Consider the following 12,789-nt stretch of genomic DNA (forward strand, 5'->3'; position numbering starts at 1 on the left):
TCTTTTCAAATGAGTCGGTTCTTTGCATCAGGTGGCCAAAGTATTGGAGTTTCAGCTTCAACATCAGTCTTTCCAATGAATATTCAGGACTAATTTCCTTTAGGATGGACTGGTTGGATCTCCTTGCAGTCCAAGGGACTCTTAAGAGTCTTCTCCAATACCACAGTCCAAAAGCATCAATTCTTCATCACTCAGCTTTCTTTACAGTCCAACACTCACATCCATACATGACTACTGGAAAAACCATAGCTTTGACTAGACAAACCTTTGATGGTAAAGTAATGTCTCTGCTTTTTAATATTGAGCCTTTTATATATTCTAGGTATCTTGCCAGGGTCTGGGGGACAAATTCAACTCTGTAACTTGGGAATACTCAATAAGCTTATAATAAAAAGAAAGCAAAAAAAAAAAACTAGGTAAGTGATATATAAATATAATATGCAATGGGAAAACACAGATGAATGGAAAAATTAATTCAGTCCTGATAGATCCAGAAATGCTTCGCTGACATTTGAGCCAGACCTTGGAAGGAATCTGTGGGCTTCCCTGATAGCTCAGTGGTAAAGAATCTGCCTGCAGTTCAGAAGACCCCTGTCAAATTCCTGGGTCACGAAGATGTGCTGGAGAAGGGAAAGGCTACCCACTTCAGTATTCTTGGACTTCCCTTGTGGCTCAGCTGGTAGAGAATCCGCCTGCAATGTGGGAGGCCTGGGTTCGATCCATGGGTTAGGACGATCCCCTAGAAAAGGGAAAGGCTACCCACTCCAGTATTCTGGCCTGGAGAATTCCATGGCCTGTGTACTCCATGGGGTTGCAAAGAGTTGGACACGACTGAGCCACTTTCACTTCACTTCACTTTGGAAGGAATCCAACCAAAGAATACTGAGGTCATTCCAGGATTAGGGAGCAGCGTGGCAAAGAAATGAAAGGATAACAGAAGAACGAAGTTGAAGGCTTATGGGCTGCTAATGAAGCAGTGTCTGGAGATGAGCAGGGAAAAGGAGAATTAGTTTTTACCAAAAGACTTGTAGTCATGTCCAAACTAGGAAGAGTACGATGGAACATGATAACATCTGCATTTTAGAAATATTCCTGTGGTGCAATGGGGAACGTATTTGAAGACAGTAAAAGGTAGAAAAATTCATCAAGAGATTACTGCGATGATCTTAGTGAGAAATGATGATGACTTCAACCAGGGCCATGACTAAGGAAAGGGGAAGAGAGAAGATAGAATAAAAGTATCAACAAGGCACAGGGACCGATTGGACATGGTAGATAAAGAGATGCACCGTAGGATGTCTAGAAGCATCCCTGTTTTCTGCCCACTAGATGCCAGTAACACTCCCCTTCCACCCCAGTTGGGACAGCCAAAAAATGTCTTCAGGCATTTACGCCCTGACGGGCAAATGGCCTCCAGTTAAGAACAACTGCTCTAAAGTCTTCTCTGTCTCTAAAACACAATGAGTATTTATCGAAAGAGAAAGAAACCAGGAAACTTTGTGTAATTTCACATGAAAATTTTAAATCTTACTTATACTTTCCACAATTCTCATACCTTTTATCAGAAAGTTCAGCACCCATGTGCTTGCTTTTTAAATCTCCTATTGCTATGGCAGTCTTCTCAGTCCAATCCTTGCCTTGCAAAGACTAGGTTTGTATCAGTAGAAACTACAATTCCCAAGTTCCCTTGCTTTCTGGCTTCCGGTAAGGTCAGCCAATGGAAGGCACTGACAGAAGGCTAGAGAGAGAAAGAGGAAAGAAACCAGGGCACTTCCCTCTTTCTCTGTTCTGACAGCAGCTGCTGAGTCACCTTCATGTCTCCTACCAGACAGTCTCTTTTCTATGTCCCTGCCATGGTTCCATCTTCCACCAGGTGGCCCAAGATTCTGGCTTCTGGTTACAATTTCTCCATCCTTCTAGTTCTACAAGTGGTAGCAATATCCTACTGTTCTGAATCTCTAGTTTACCTTACCATCCCATTTGACTTCTTCTTCTATCGCCCACTTGTGCAAGCAGTTGCTATGCATTAAATTGTATGCCCCTTCAACCCCAAATTCATATGTTTGTACCCTAACCCTCAGGGTGGCTCTATTTGTAATAACAAAGTAATTAAGGCTAAATGAGGGCTTCCCAGGTGGCACTAGTGGTAAAGAACCTGCCTGCCAATGCAGGAGATATAAGAGAAACAGTTCCAAACCCTGGATTGGGAAGATCCCTTGGAGTAGGAAATGGCAACCCATTCCAGAATGCTTGCTGGAGAATCCCATGGACAGAGGAGCCTTGCAAGATACAGTCCATGTGGTTGCAAAGAGTCGGACGCGACTGGAGCACCTTAGTGTGCATGCACAATGTTAAATGAGATCATAAAGGTGAAGCCCAAATCTGATAGGATTAGTGTCCTTTGATGATGAAACACTAGAGAGCTCACTCTCTCTTGCTGTCATGTGAGAAAAAGTGAACAGGTGGCCGATTGCAAGCTAGAAGAGAGCTCTCACCAGAAATAGCATCTGCCAAGAATTTGATCTTGAACTTCCAGAATTGTGAGACTATTAATTTCTGCTGTTTAAGTCACTCAGTCTATGGTATTTTGTTGTGACAGCCTGAGTTAACTAAAACAGCAGTTCCCATATTATGTGACTATTTCCATTGTTTGAAATAGCTGTGCCTAACCTGACTGATTATACAGTGGAAGTGAGAAATAGATTTAATGGACTAGATCTGATAGACAGAGTGCCTGATGAACTATGCACGGAGGTTCGTGACATTGTACAGGAGACAGAGATCAAGACCAGCCCCCCAAAAAAGAAATGCAAAAAAGCCAAATTGCTGTCTGAAGCTGTCTGTGAAATATTTATATTTCAAAAATAGCTGTGAAAAGAAGGGACACGAAAAGCAAAGGAGAAAAGGAAAGATATACCCATTTGAATGCAGAGTTCCAAAGAATAACAAGGAGAGATAAGAAAGCCTTCCTTAGCGATTAATGCAAAGAAATGGAGGAAAACAATAGAATGGAAAAGACTAGAGATCTCTTCAAGAAAATTAGAGATACCAAGGGAACATTTCATGCAAAGATGGGCTCAATAAAAGACAGAAATGGTATGGACCTAACAGAAGCAGAAGATAATAAGAAGAGGTGGTAAGAATACACAGAAGAACTATACAAAAAAATAGATCTTCATGACCCAGATAATCACAATAGTGTGATCATTCACCTGGAATGTGAAGTCAAGTGGGCTTTAGAAAGCATCACTACAAATAAAACTAGTGGAGGTGATGGAATTCCAGTGGAGCTATTTCAAATCCTGAAAGATGATGCTGTGAAAGTGCTTCACTCAATATGCCAGCAAATTGGAAAACTCAGCAGTGGCCACAGGACTGGAAAAGGTCAGTTTTCATTCTGGTCCCAAAGAAAGGCAATGCCAAAGAATGCTCAAACTACTGCACAATTGCACTCATCTCACATGCTAGTAAAGTAATGCTCAAAATTCTCCAAGCCAGGCTTCAGCAATACGTGATCCGTGAACTTCCTGATGTTCAAGCCGGTTTTAGACAACGCAGAGGAACCAGAGATCAAATTGCCAACATCTGCTGGATCATCAAAAAAGCAAGAGAGGTCCATAAAAAAAACATCTATTTCTGCTTTATTGACTATGCCAAAGCCTTTGACTGTGTGGATCACAAGAAACTGTGGAAAATTCTGAAAGAGATGGGAATACCAGACCACCTGAACTGCCTCTTGAGAAACCTGTATGCAGGTCAGGAAACAACAGTTAGAACTGGACATGGAACAACAGACTGGTTCCAAATAAGAAAAGGAGTATGTCAAGGCTGTATATTGTCACCCTACTTATTTAACTTATATGCAGAGTACATCATGAGAAACGCTGGGCTGGATGAAGCACAAGCTGGAATCAAGATTGCTGGGAGAAATATCAATAACCTCAGATATGCAGATCACACCTGCCACTTAAGAAAGATATAAAAAATGCCTGACACTTGTAGCCTGTTTCCTCTGTTTGGAGACCCCTGGCCTTCCTGCCTGTTACCCTCTCAGCAATGAGAATAAACTAAAGTGACATGAAACAATACAGATGAATCTCACAAAATGTTGAGCAAAAGAAGCTAGAATGCAGACTTTACTTTCTATTTGTAGAAAGTTCAAGAAGGAGCAAAATAAATCGATGGTCATAGAAATTAGAAGAATGGTTACCTTTAGGGAGGTATTTGCTGAAGGGTAGTGATGTATTGATAAATGTTTAACAACCAGTACTCCAAAAGAATGTCCTGATCTTACAGAATTTCTGTGATGTAAATACTTAAGTACTCCCACAATGGTGGATTTCAAGGTACTAATGTGTTGTCACTGAGCACGAAGATGGGAAGAGATGTATATGTACATGTATAGATTTTGCTCTGACAAGTGAGTTGTCTACTACAAACTGGCACATACCAAGAGCATTGGGGTAACTTGAACTTCTAAGGGTTGTGCTTAACTAAATGTTGGAAGTGTATTGAATAGCTAGGTTATTGAAACATTTACTACTAAATACTGATTACCTCTTATAGAGACACTAAAGAGATTTGGGATTAAAAATAAGTGATGCTTGGTGTCATCCTAAAATGTTCTAAGAAAACCAAGATTTTAGAAATTATTACTGGTATTTATGCTCACCAATCTATAAAATGCTAAAATAAAAGTCAGTTTTTGGTTGCTTGAGGGAAGTAGGAAGTATGTTCCCGGTAAAGAAGGAGATCTTTAAAAGGGAGGAATTCACTTAGATCTTTCAGTCTGAGACTTTTACAGTCTCAGCAAAGCAAAAAAGTCTATGATCAATTATGGTTATATAAATCATCAGGCCAAGTTTATTGCAACAAGACCTATATTACAAACAAGTCTTAATTTGGTTATATTTGGTAAAAATGATGGTGATTTTAGGGAGAAAAAGATGTTTCAATGAATGTTAAATCCCAGTTGGTTAATGGAGGATAGTTCTATGTTGTTAGCATATATTAATGTAAAATTTAATTGCACTATTAAAGGACACTCTAGGGCTGTTTCTGAAGCTTATCTTAGTAATCTGTCTTTGGATGAAGATCAGATGCCTCATACATGACCTGCAATCAAGACTGGAAGAGGTAATTTAAGGAACTGTCTCCAACCTGGATGGGAGGACCTTTCTATCAGGTTCTCTTAACTAGCTCATGCCCAGTGAAACTGAAGGAAAATTGACTCTTGGGTTAACTCCCACTTCCAAAGGCCCCTAAGCTGGACTGGTCTATAGAGAGGCCTGCTGACGTCAATCTCACCTTAAAACAATGCTCTAACAAAGGAAACTAAACTACACAAGGACGAGAAGATGACATCAGAAGTAGACAGCTTGCCCAAGATGCTGGTCTGACTTTTATGATCATTTATAATGTTTTCTTGATTCCTTGGACCTGTGCCTATCAATCGAATGTTTTCTATCATGGACACGATTCTATCCTAGTATAAACTCAATCCAATTGTTTGGTTGTGGCCAATTACATATGTCTAGTACTTACAGGATTACCTTGGTGGATTTCTGTTCTCTAGGGATACCCACTAGCAAATTTATTTTAGATGAATGTTCAGTCCTGTTCTATTTTCATGATGTTATTAGATGGGATTCTCTCACCTGGCCAGTTAATAATACCTGCTCTGGGAATGCTGGCCATAGATTTAACTTTTCTCTTACAGTCATTTAAACTTATTTGGAGTGATGAGCTAAGTCTCAATAAAAAATCAACTTCTCATCTATTTAAAGGAAAACTCCCACAACTATGGGGAGAATCTACATAATTAACACCAGGCTATGGTCATTTAGGTTTAAAGGTTCCTCTATGTTGGGAACGGTTAAATCATACTAAAAATGGTCAACCTGGTAATTATGAGACAAGGCTGGGTGCTTTATGAACTATACCTATTATTACCCTTAGAGTGGTTGGTATGGAACTCAGTGGATTTGTGGCCCTAATTCATGGCCTTCACATCTACAGGGATGGATATGAAACTGTAGCCTGGGAATTTATGTAGCATGAATTTAAGGTCATACGTGTTAACAAATTAGAGGTAACGCTAACCAATTTACCACTGGTATGATCCCAATGGGTCAAAGTTCTGTATTCTACCCATATGACCACTTAGCAGCTTGTGTGTGTGTGCCTTCAATGGGGTTGGAGAATGTAATTGACCATATCTAAGCCTTAACAACTTTCATAAGATTTAAATGATAGTAACTGGGCTATTAGCCTATTGAATTCTGTCTCTGTAATGAGAAAGGCAGTGCTACGCATTGCAAGGCCCTTGACACCTTAGAGCGTCTTGGGGAGATATTTGTGCTATCATTCAAACTGAGTGCTGTACTTTCATACCTTATAAATCCTTGAATGTAACACATTTGAACCACATGAAAAATCAGATTTCTGCTTTAAGTGACCCATTCCCTAGTCTTGATGATCTTTTAAAAAAACTGGTGTGGGAGGCTCATTGCTAAAATAGTTATTTTTAATTCCACTAGTGTTATTAACTATACCATTTGTATTTTGCTTGTTTCACAAGATTATTATTTCTTGTATTACCAAGTATATGACTGAGCCTCCAACAAAAATGATAACTAGACTTGAAGCAGTTGATCAAATGTATGGCTTGATATATGATCCATGATTGTAACAGTGTAACTCTAGGTATGAAAAGATGCAACGAGAAGGAATACTTTCCTGGACCATAACTAGAAGACAGGTGTCCAGAGATCTTTGACTATTAAGACCTAAGCCAGTAATAATACACTGAGTGTCTTATCAACAAAAACCTTCTTCAGAACTGGGAACGAGCCTTCCCAGAAACGCGGGACAAAATGGTCATAAAAATGCCCCCCAAAGTATGGTCGGATTTATGACTACAAGGGAGCTGTGTCGACTAGAAATTGGCACTTGCAAGAGCATTGCCAACGACTGAACAACAAGCCTTTGCCATCTGCCTGTATGGAGACTGAACCCCAAGCTGCTATAGCTGCTGGCCTTCAACAACCCCCGAGGGAGTCAGGGTGGAGTGAGGCGCTCTGTGCTCCAGGGAATCTGGTGGGACAGGTCTTTAGATGGTTGGATGTTTTTAGGAACAGATTTTATGATCTCAATCCTTGCATCTCCTCATATCTAGAGAAGCACTAAATCCCTTCATGGTGATATCAGATCATCATGACTAACAGAAAGCCTTTTGTAAAATGAGTGCTTCATGGTACTGAACTCCCCCTTCATCAAAACCTTATAAATTATCTTTCCCCCACTGCCAATTTGGAGCAGTCTCTCAGAGCTATCTGAGATGCTGCCTCCTGGGCTGCAGTCCTCATTTTGTCCCAAATAAAACTTAATTCACAACTCTCAAGTTGTACATCTTTTTTTAGTTGACATGGTGAAAGCCAGCTTTAGCATGCCCCACAGTGAAGGGTAGCATGAAGGGCCTCTGGTGTGCTGGAGATGCTCTGTATCTTCATCTGGACAGTGCATACTATCCAGGTAGTGAATACTTGAGATTTGTACACTTTATTGTATATACGTACATATGCGTGCAGGCTAAGTCATTTCAGTTGTGTCCAATTCTTTGAAACCCCATGGACTGCAGCCTGCCAGGCTCCTCTGTCCATTGGATTCTGCAGGCAAGCATACTGGAGAGGGTTTCCAGGCCTCCTCAAGGAGATGTTCCTGACCCAAGGATCTAACCCACATCTCTCATGTCTCCTGTATTGGCAGGTGGGTTCTTGACCACTAGCACCACCTGAGAAGCCCTTATTGTGTGGATATTATGCCTCAGTATAAAGTAAAATGCAAAAATGCTCATGAGAATTAAAAAGATAAAAGCACTTATAACTATGTCCCAGAGGAAAATCCACAGACATACCAGCAATTCACTGTCTGGAAAGGAAGCATCTTCTTGTCCTCAACAGAGAGAAAAACAGACCCCATTAGTAAACCCTGGCAAGACTGGCAAACTAATGGCAAGACGCCACTAGTAAACATAGACAAGACGTGGTGACTTTTCACTAGGCCGCTCTCAGTCTTCCAACATGAGCCTTAATTCAATCTTATCACCAATGGTTGATACATCTCATGAGAGAGTATTGCTTCTGAAAAGACTAGACACACAGCCCTGACTAACTATGGCCCTGTTACTCAGAGATTATTATTCCACTGGGTGGCTCCAGATGAATCCTTTAAGCTGTGTTCAGTACCACCTGAACACAATAATCAGACAGGATCGCACCAAAGAAAAGACTATTGCTTTTATTTTGGGGGAAAATGCACAGTCATATAATTTCCTTGTGTCTCTGAAACTTTAAATATGTTCAATATGACAGGAAGATCTCTGTGATCCAGCTAAATGACACATTTTAATAGGAAAGCTGCTCTTAACATGGCACTCATATATTTAAAGTAACAACTCCAAAGTAAAACTTTAAAGGGGTTTGACTGATGATGGCTTGACACATCCACAGTTTTATTTCTTCCTCATCTGGCAGTACAGGACAATTGAAAATATCAGACCAAGTACCTAGAAAATAGAATGACAGGAGGAACGTGGAATTTAAGGGATACACTAGAGATATTATAAATAAAAAGAACATTATTTATGAAAAAATTCTGGCTATTGACAATTCTAATATTATTAATCTAAGCCATCTCTCTTACTGGGAGTCTAACATTGAGAAAGCTTCTGAGTATTTTTTGTCTTTATCAGGGTTTTCAGCTGGCAGTCTGCCTCCATCTGGCCCTATTTGATCGTGCAGTAGCACTGCCTCTGGAGCAACCCAACCTTCTGAAACACACACACCCTTCTGTAGGTCATAGCCCTGGAACTCCGGGGAACTCAGGCCTCCGGGACTAAAGACACTGACTGCTTCTATCATCTGGTTTAGATCATCCATGTCCAAATCGAGGAGTCTAGAATTTCTCTTGCCATATTTTTAGGCATCTCCAAGAAGAATGGGGAAAAAAAGTAACTTTTTTTCTTAAAAATCTTCTAAATCTAAAGGGAATAGCAACATCCAGGAATTTCCTTTAAAGTGAGAATGTACAGCTGAAAATCTGCGGCATAATTTCCATCTCATTAAGTGGTTCCCCCAAGAATAAGGGACCTCAAAACAGTGCCTAATTGGCTCTGAAGTTGGTGAGTGGCATGCTGTGGCTTTGCAGAAATGACAGAAAGGACCTGTGTGTACTGTTGATGGAAAGTTTTGGCTCCACCAGCCTCCTCCAAGGAGAGGCAGAGAAAGGGTGAGACACCATTTATGCTGAGTCATGTCCAGTGCTCCCCCTGTACTAAGATGTCCTGCTCACTATTCCTTTCCTGGAAATGCCCTCCAGATGAGAACTGATGCCCAATATTTTTTTCCTACAAAAAAAAAAAAAAATATATATATATATATATATATATCAACACCAATTCTCTGGAAGGATAACAACTTTCATTCAGAAAGTTCTAAAAGTCATCCTTTTAGAATGACTTGAGAAAATGTTACAATTTAGTCTTTTGCTTTGCTCCCAAGCCTTAAATCTGGGAGACCAGTACCAGGAAAGAAGAAAATGTCCAAAACATTTGGGTTTTTTCATAACATCTTGCAGATGTTACAGAAAAACTTGAATGAACATTTTTGCCAACCCATCAGTAAAAGGGCTGTGATAGTCAACAGGTGAGATGTCTCCCCTGAGATACTTTTTATTTCCCAATATATAAGTGGGTTTTTGCTGTTGCAAACTTGAAATAGAAGCCCACCATGCATCAGCAAACTAGACAGTTAATATCACACTTTCCTGCATTTTACTGCCTCTGAAGAGAAAACGTATCATTGTTCACAAAAACAGGTAATAATTAGGAGATTCATCCTACAGTAATATACACTAAGACTCAGAATAATCTTGCTAAGTAATGTGCACAAGCTCCCATATTCTGAAGCCATCTAAAAAATGTAAAATTACTTTTTGCTCTTATTTAACTGCTCCATTCCTGAAACCTTCTGTTAGTATAACGTTTAGCCTACAAGTGGTTACTATCAGTGTCAATGGATTTTTTCTTTTCTTTTTTCTTTTCTTAATTAAAGTGAAGAGAGAAAGTACTGATCTTTTTTTGTGCTTTTAAGTTGCTATAGTCAAGTAAGGAGAGATATCATAGTTTGGCTGTTTAACTTAATAATGAGAATCCCAATGTCTATAGATAAAAAATAAATCATTTTGGGACTTCCCTGGTGGTCCAGTGGCTAAGACTCGGGGCTCCCAAAGTAAGGGGCCCAGGTTCAATCCCTACTCAGGAAACTAGATCCCTCATGCAGCAACTAAGACCTGGTAAAACCAAAGAAATTAATTAAAAAAAAAAAAAAAAGAAACAAAGGAACTTTTACAATGGGCAGAATAGAGAGAAAGACTTATTGCCCAGCATCATTTGATTTTGGTCATATATTGGATGTAAAGAAAGACAGCTACATATACCAACCAAGAATGCTTCATACCTGGACCTATTCATTTGGGCTAGAAGGAAGTATGGAGGAGGGTATGGCAACCCACTCCAGTATCTTGCCTGGAGAATCCCATGGACAGAGGAGCCTGACAGGATACAGTCCATAGAGTCACAAAGAGTCTTACACAACTGAAGTGATTTAGCATGCACAAGGAGGTCAGGTTTAACAGCCCAATTTGCTAATCATAGTTTCAACCCTCTCTCTTATGCTTTGGCTGGGAAAGTCCACCAGTAACCTAAATGACAATCTAGGATACTAAATTGCTTCAATCTCTGCTAAAATTCCTCTCAGACAGTGATGTGGCACAAGAGAGGTAAAAGCTACCAGAAAACCCAAGGAGAACACTGGGCAGCATTTGTGAGAGTGAAGCAGAAGTTACTTCACTGAGCAAACCAGCCTACAGAGGTGTTAACTAGGGAGATGCCTTATACTGGTAGGATTCTTGCCAAGGCCCTGGCGTGGGTTGTGAGTGAATTTGACTCACTTGATATCTAAATTAGCAAGATCCAATTATTGATTACAAAACGCTTCCCTGCAAGTTTTATTTCATCTTTTTGCAAAGAATTTCAGGTCACATTAAAAAAAAAAAAAAACAAACTTTCAGTTTCTGCAAAAGTCCTACCAGGAGGGCCCATCAAGATAAAAACCTATACAGAATTCTTGTTTTTCAAAGTCAATAATCAAATTGATGAGAGCAAATGCAGACATCTCAAGCAAAGCTTCCTCAAAAACTTCTCCAAGTGAGTCCATAGTTCTTACAGTGAGAAAATCAAAGTCAACTGTCTAATTTTTAGAACTTGTTAGATTTCTCTATAACAGAATAACAGGAAAATAGCTCTCCACACTTCTGAGCTCAGTTATTTTCTGTTTCAAAATCAGGAAGAGAGATAAAAAGTCGTAAAGTTTGTATTTTCATTTTGTTTGGTGCTGTTTCTTCAAATGAAGAAACATTAACTCTGTGCTAGTTTTCAATGGGAAAAGAATAGCTGGGACTAAAAACTGTATGGAAACTAATTCCATTTTCTCCCCCCAGGAGAGAAACCATTCAGAAAGAATAGCTTCAGCCCTGCTGAATTCCTAAGACTATAATCCCCTCCCCAGACCCAAGGACGATAGATGCAGCTGCTGGGCCTCAGGCACTTGGTACCCAGTGCTTTTCTGGAGTACCTGGTTTGTATTTTGCTTTTCATACATTTGTTAGAAAAATTAATGAACAAACAAGGGAATAAACAAAGAATAAATAATGCAAGATAATACTGTACCTCAATAGCCGCCAGTCCAAATGCTAGTGCAATAACTATGAAAAGACGTTTTGAAAACATTTGGCTAATCGAGGCAAAGCATGACTGTTAAAAACAAAATATAAAAAATTACTTTTTGCCAAATTTTGACCTTGTTGTAATATGTACAGATTTTTATTCATTGGGTTGACTTTTTACGTGACTCAATATACTCAACAAAAAGGAATTGGATTATTCCTATTATTCCAGCTCCTACCTGGTGCCCCTAAAAGGTTGTAACTGTTGTGGTTTGTTCATACATTAGGAAGCATTTGAGGAACAAAGTTTTGCTTCAACTTCCTAATTGCTGAATCTAGGACTATTAACTATAAATATTCATTTTACCCTAACTTCTGATTGTTCATTTTAGAGCTATTATCACCTTGACTGTGTATCTTTTAGGTTTGTAACCTGCAGCAGAGAGTTCCCTAGTTGAGGTTTCAGCTAATTATAGTATAGATTTTCATTTTTAAAACAAGTTCTTTTTCAAAAATCCCTTAATATGTCTCAGGGTTATTTTTACCTTAAAAAGGAAAAAAAAAAAAAATCATTCTATCTACTGTTACATTCTTACCTTAGACAAAAAAAGAATTTAGAAAATTGTCTCTCTGCCACATTTTTAAACATATATTCAAAGCAGCATGAAATATTAAGCTCAAATTATTTTAGTATACTTTGAAGTCAGGTTGATTCCTCTAGCTCCACTCTTCTTTCTCAAGATTGCTTTGGCTACTCGGGGTCTTTTGTATTTCCATACAAATTGTGAACTTTATGTTCTAGATTTGTGAAAAATACCATTGATAGTTTGATAGGGATTGCATTGTAAAGCAATTATCCTACAATTAAAAATAAATTCATTAAAAATATTTTAGGCTAGACCTAAAAATTTCAGCAACTGTAAATTATGTGGATATTTTTTTAAATGGAAAAAGAATATGCAATATAATAGTGGTATTGTCTGTATTGCCAGAAAATATATTATT

General features: G+C 39.0%; 1 protein-coding gene across 1 annotated transcript in view; it reads right to left on the bottom strand.

Moving 5' to 3' along the window:
- Positions 1–8,280: 8,280 nt before the first annotated feature.
- The window catches only part of TSPAN8 (tetraspanin 8), a 66,083-nt gene continuing 61,574 nt past the window's right edge, over positions 8,281–12,789 (bottom strand). The window contains exons 8-9 of the mRNA XM_061415509.1: positions 11,789–11,872; positions 8,281–8,566 (exon numbers count right to left, since the gene is read on the bottom strand). Of these exons, the coding sequence (XP_061271493.1) occupies positions 8,513–8,566; positions 11,789–11,872 (138 nt within the window). The 3' untranslated portion in view covers positions 8,281–8,512. The remainder of the gene's footprint in view (positions 8,567–11,788; positions 11,873–12,789) is intronic.

The sequence above is a fragment of the Bos javanicus genome, chromosome 5 (genome assembly GCF_032452875.1).
Source record: "Bos javanicus breed banteng chromosome 5, ARS-OSU_banteng_1.0, whole genome shotgun sequence".
NCBI classification, from domain to species: Eukaryota; Metazoa; Chordata; class Mammalia; order Artiodactyla; family Bovidae; genus Bos; species Bos javanicus.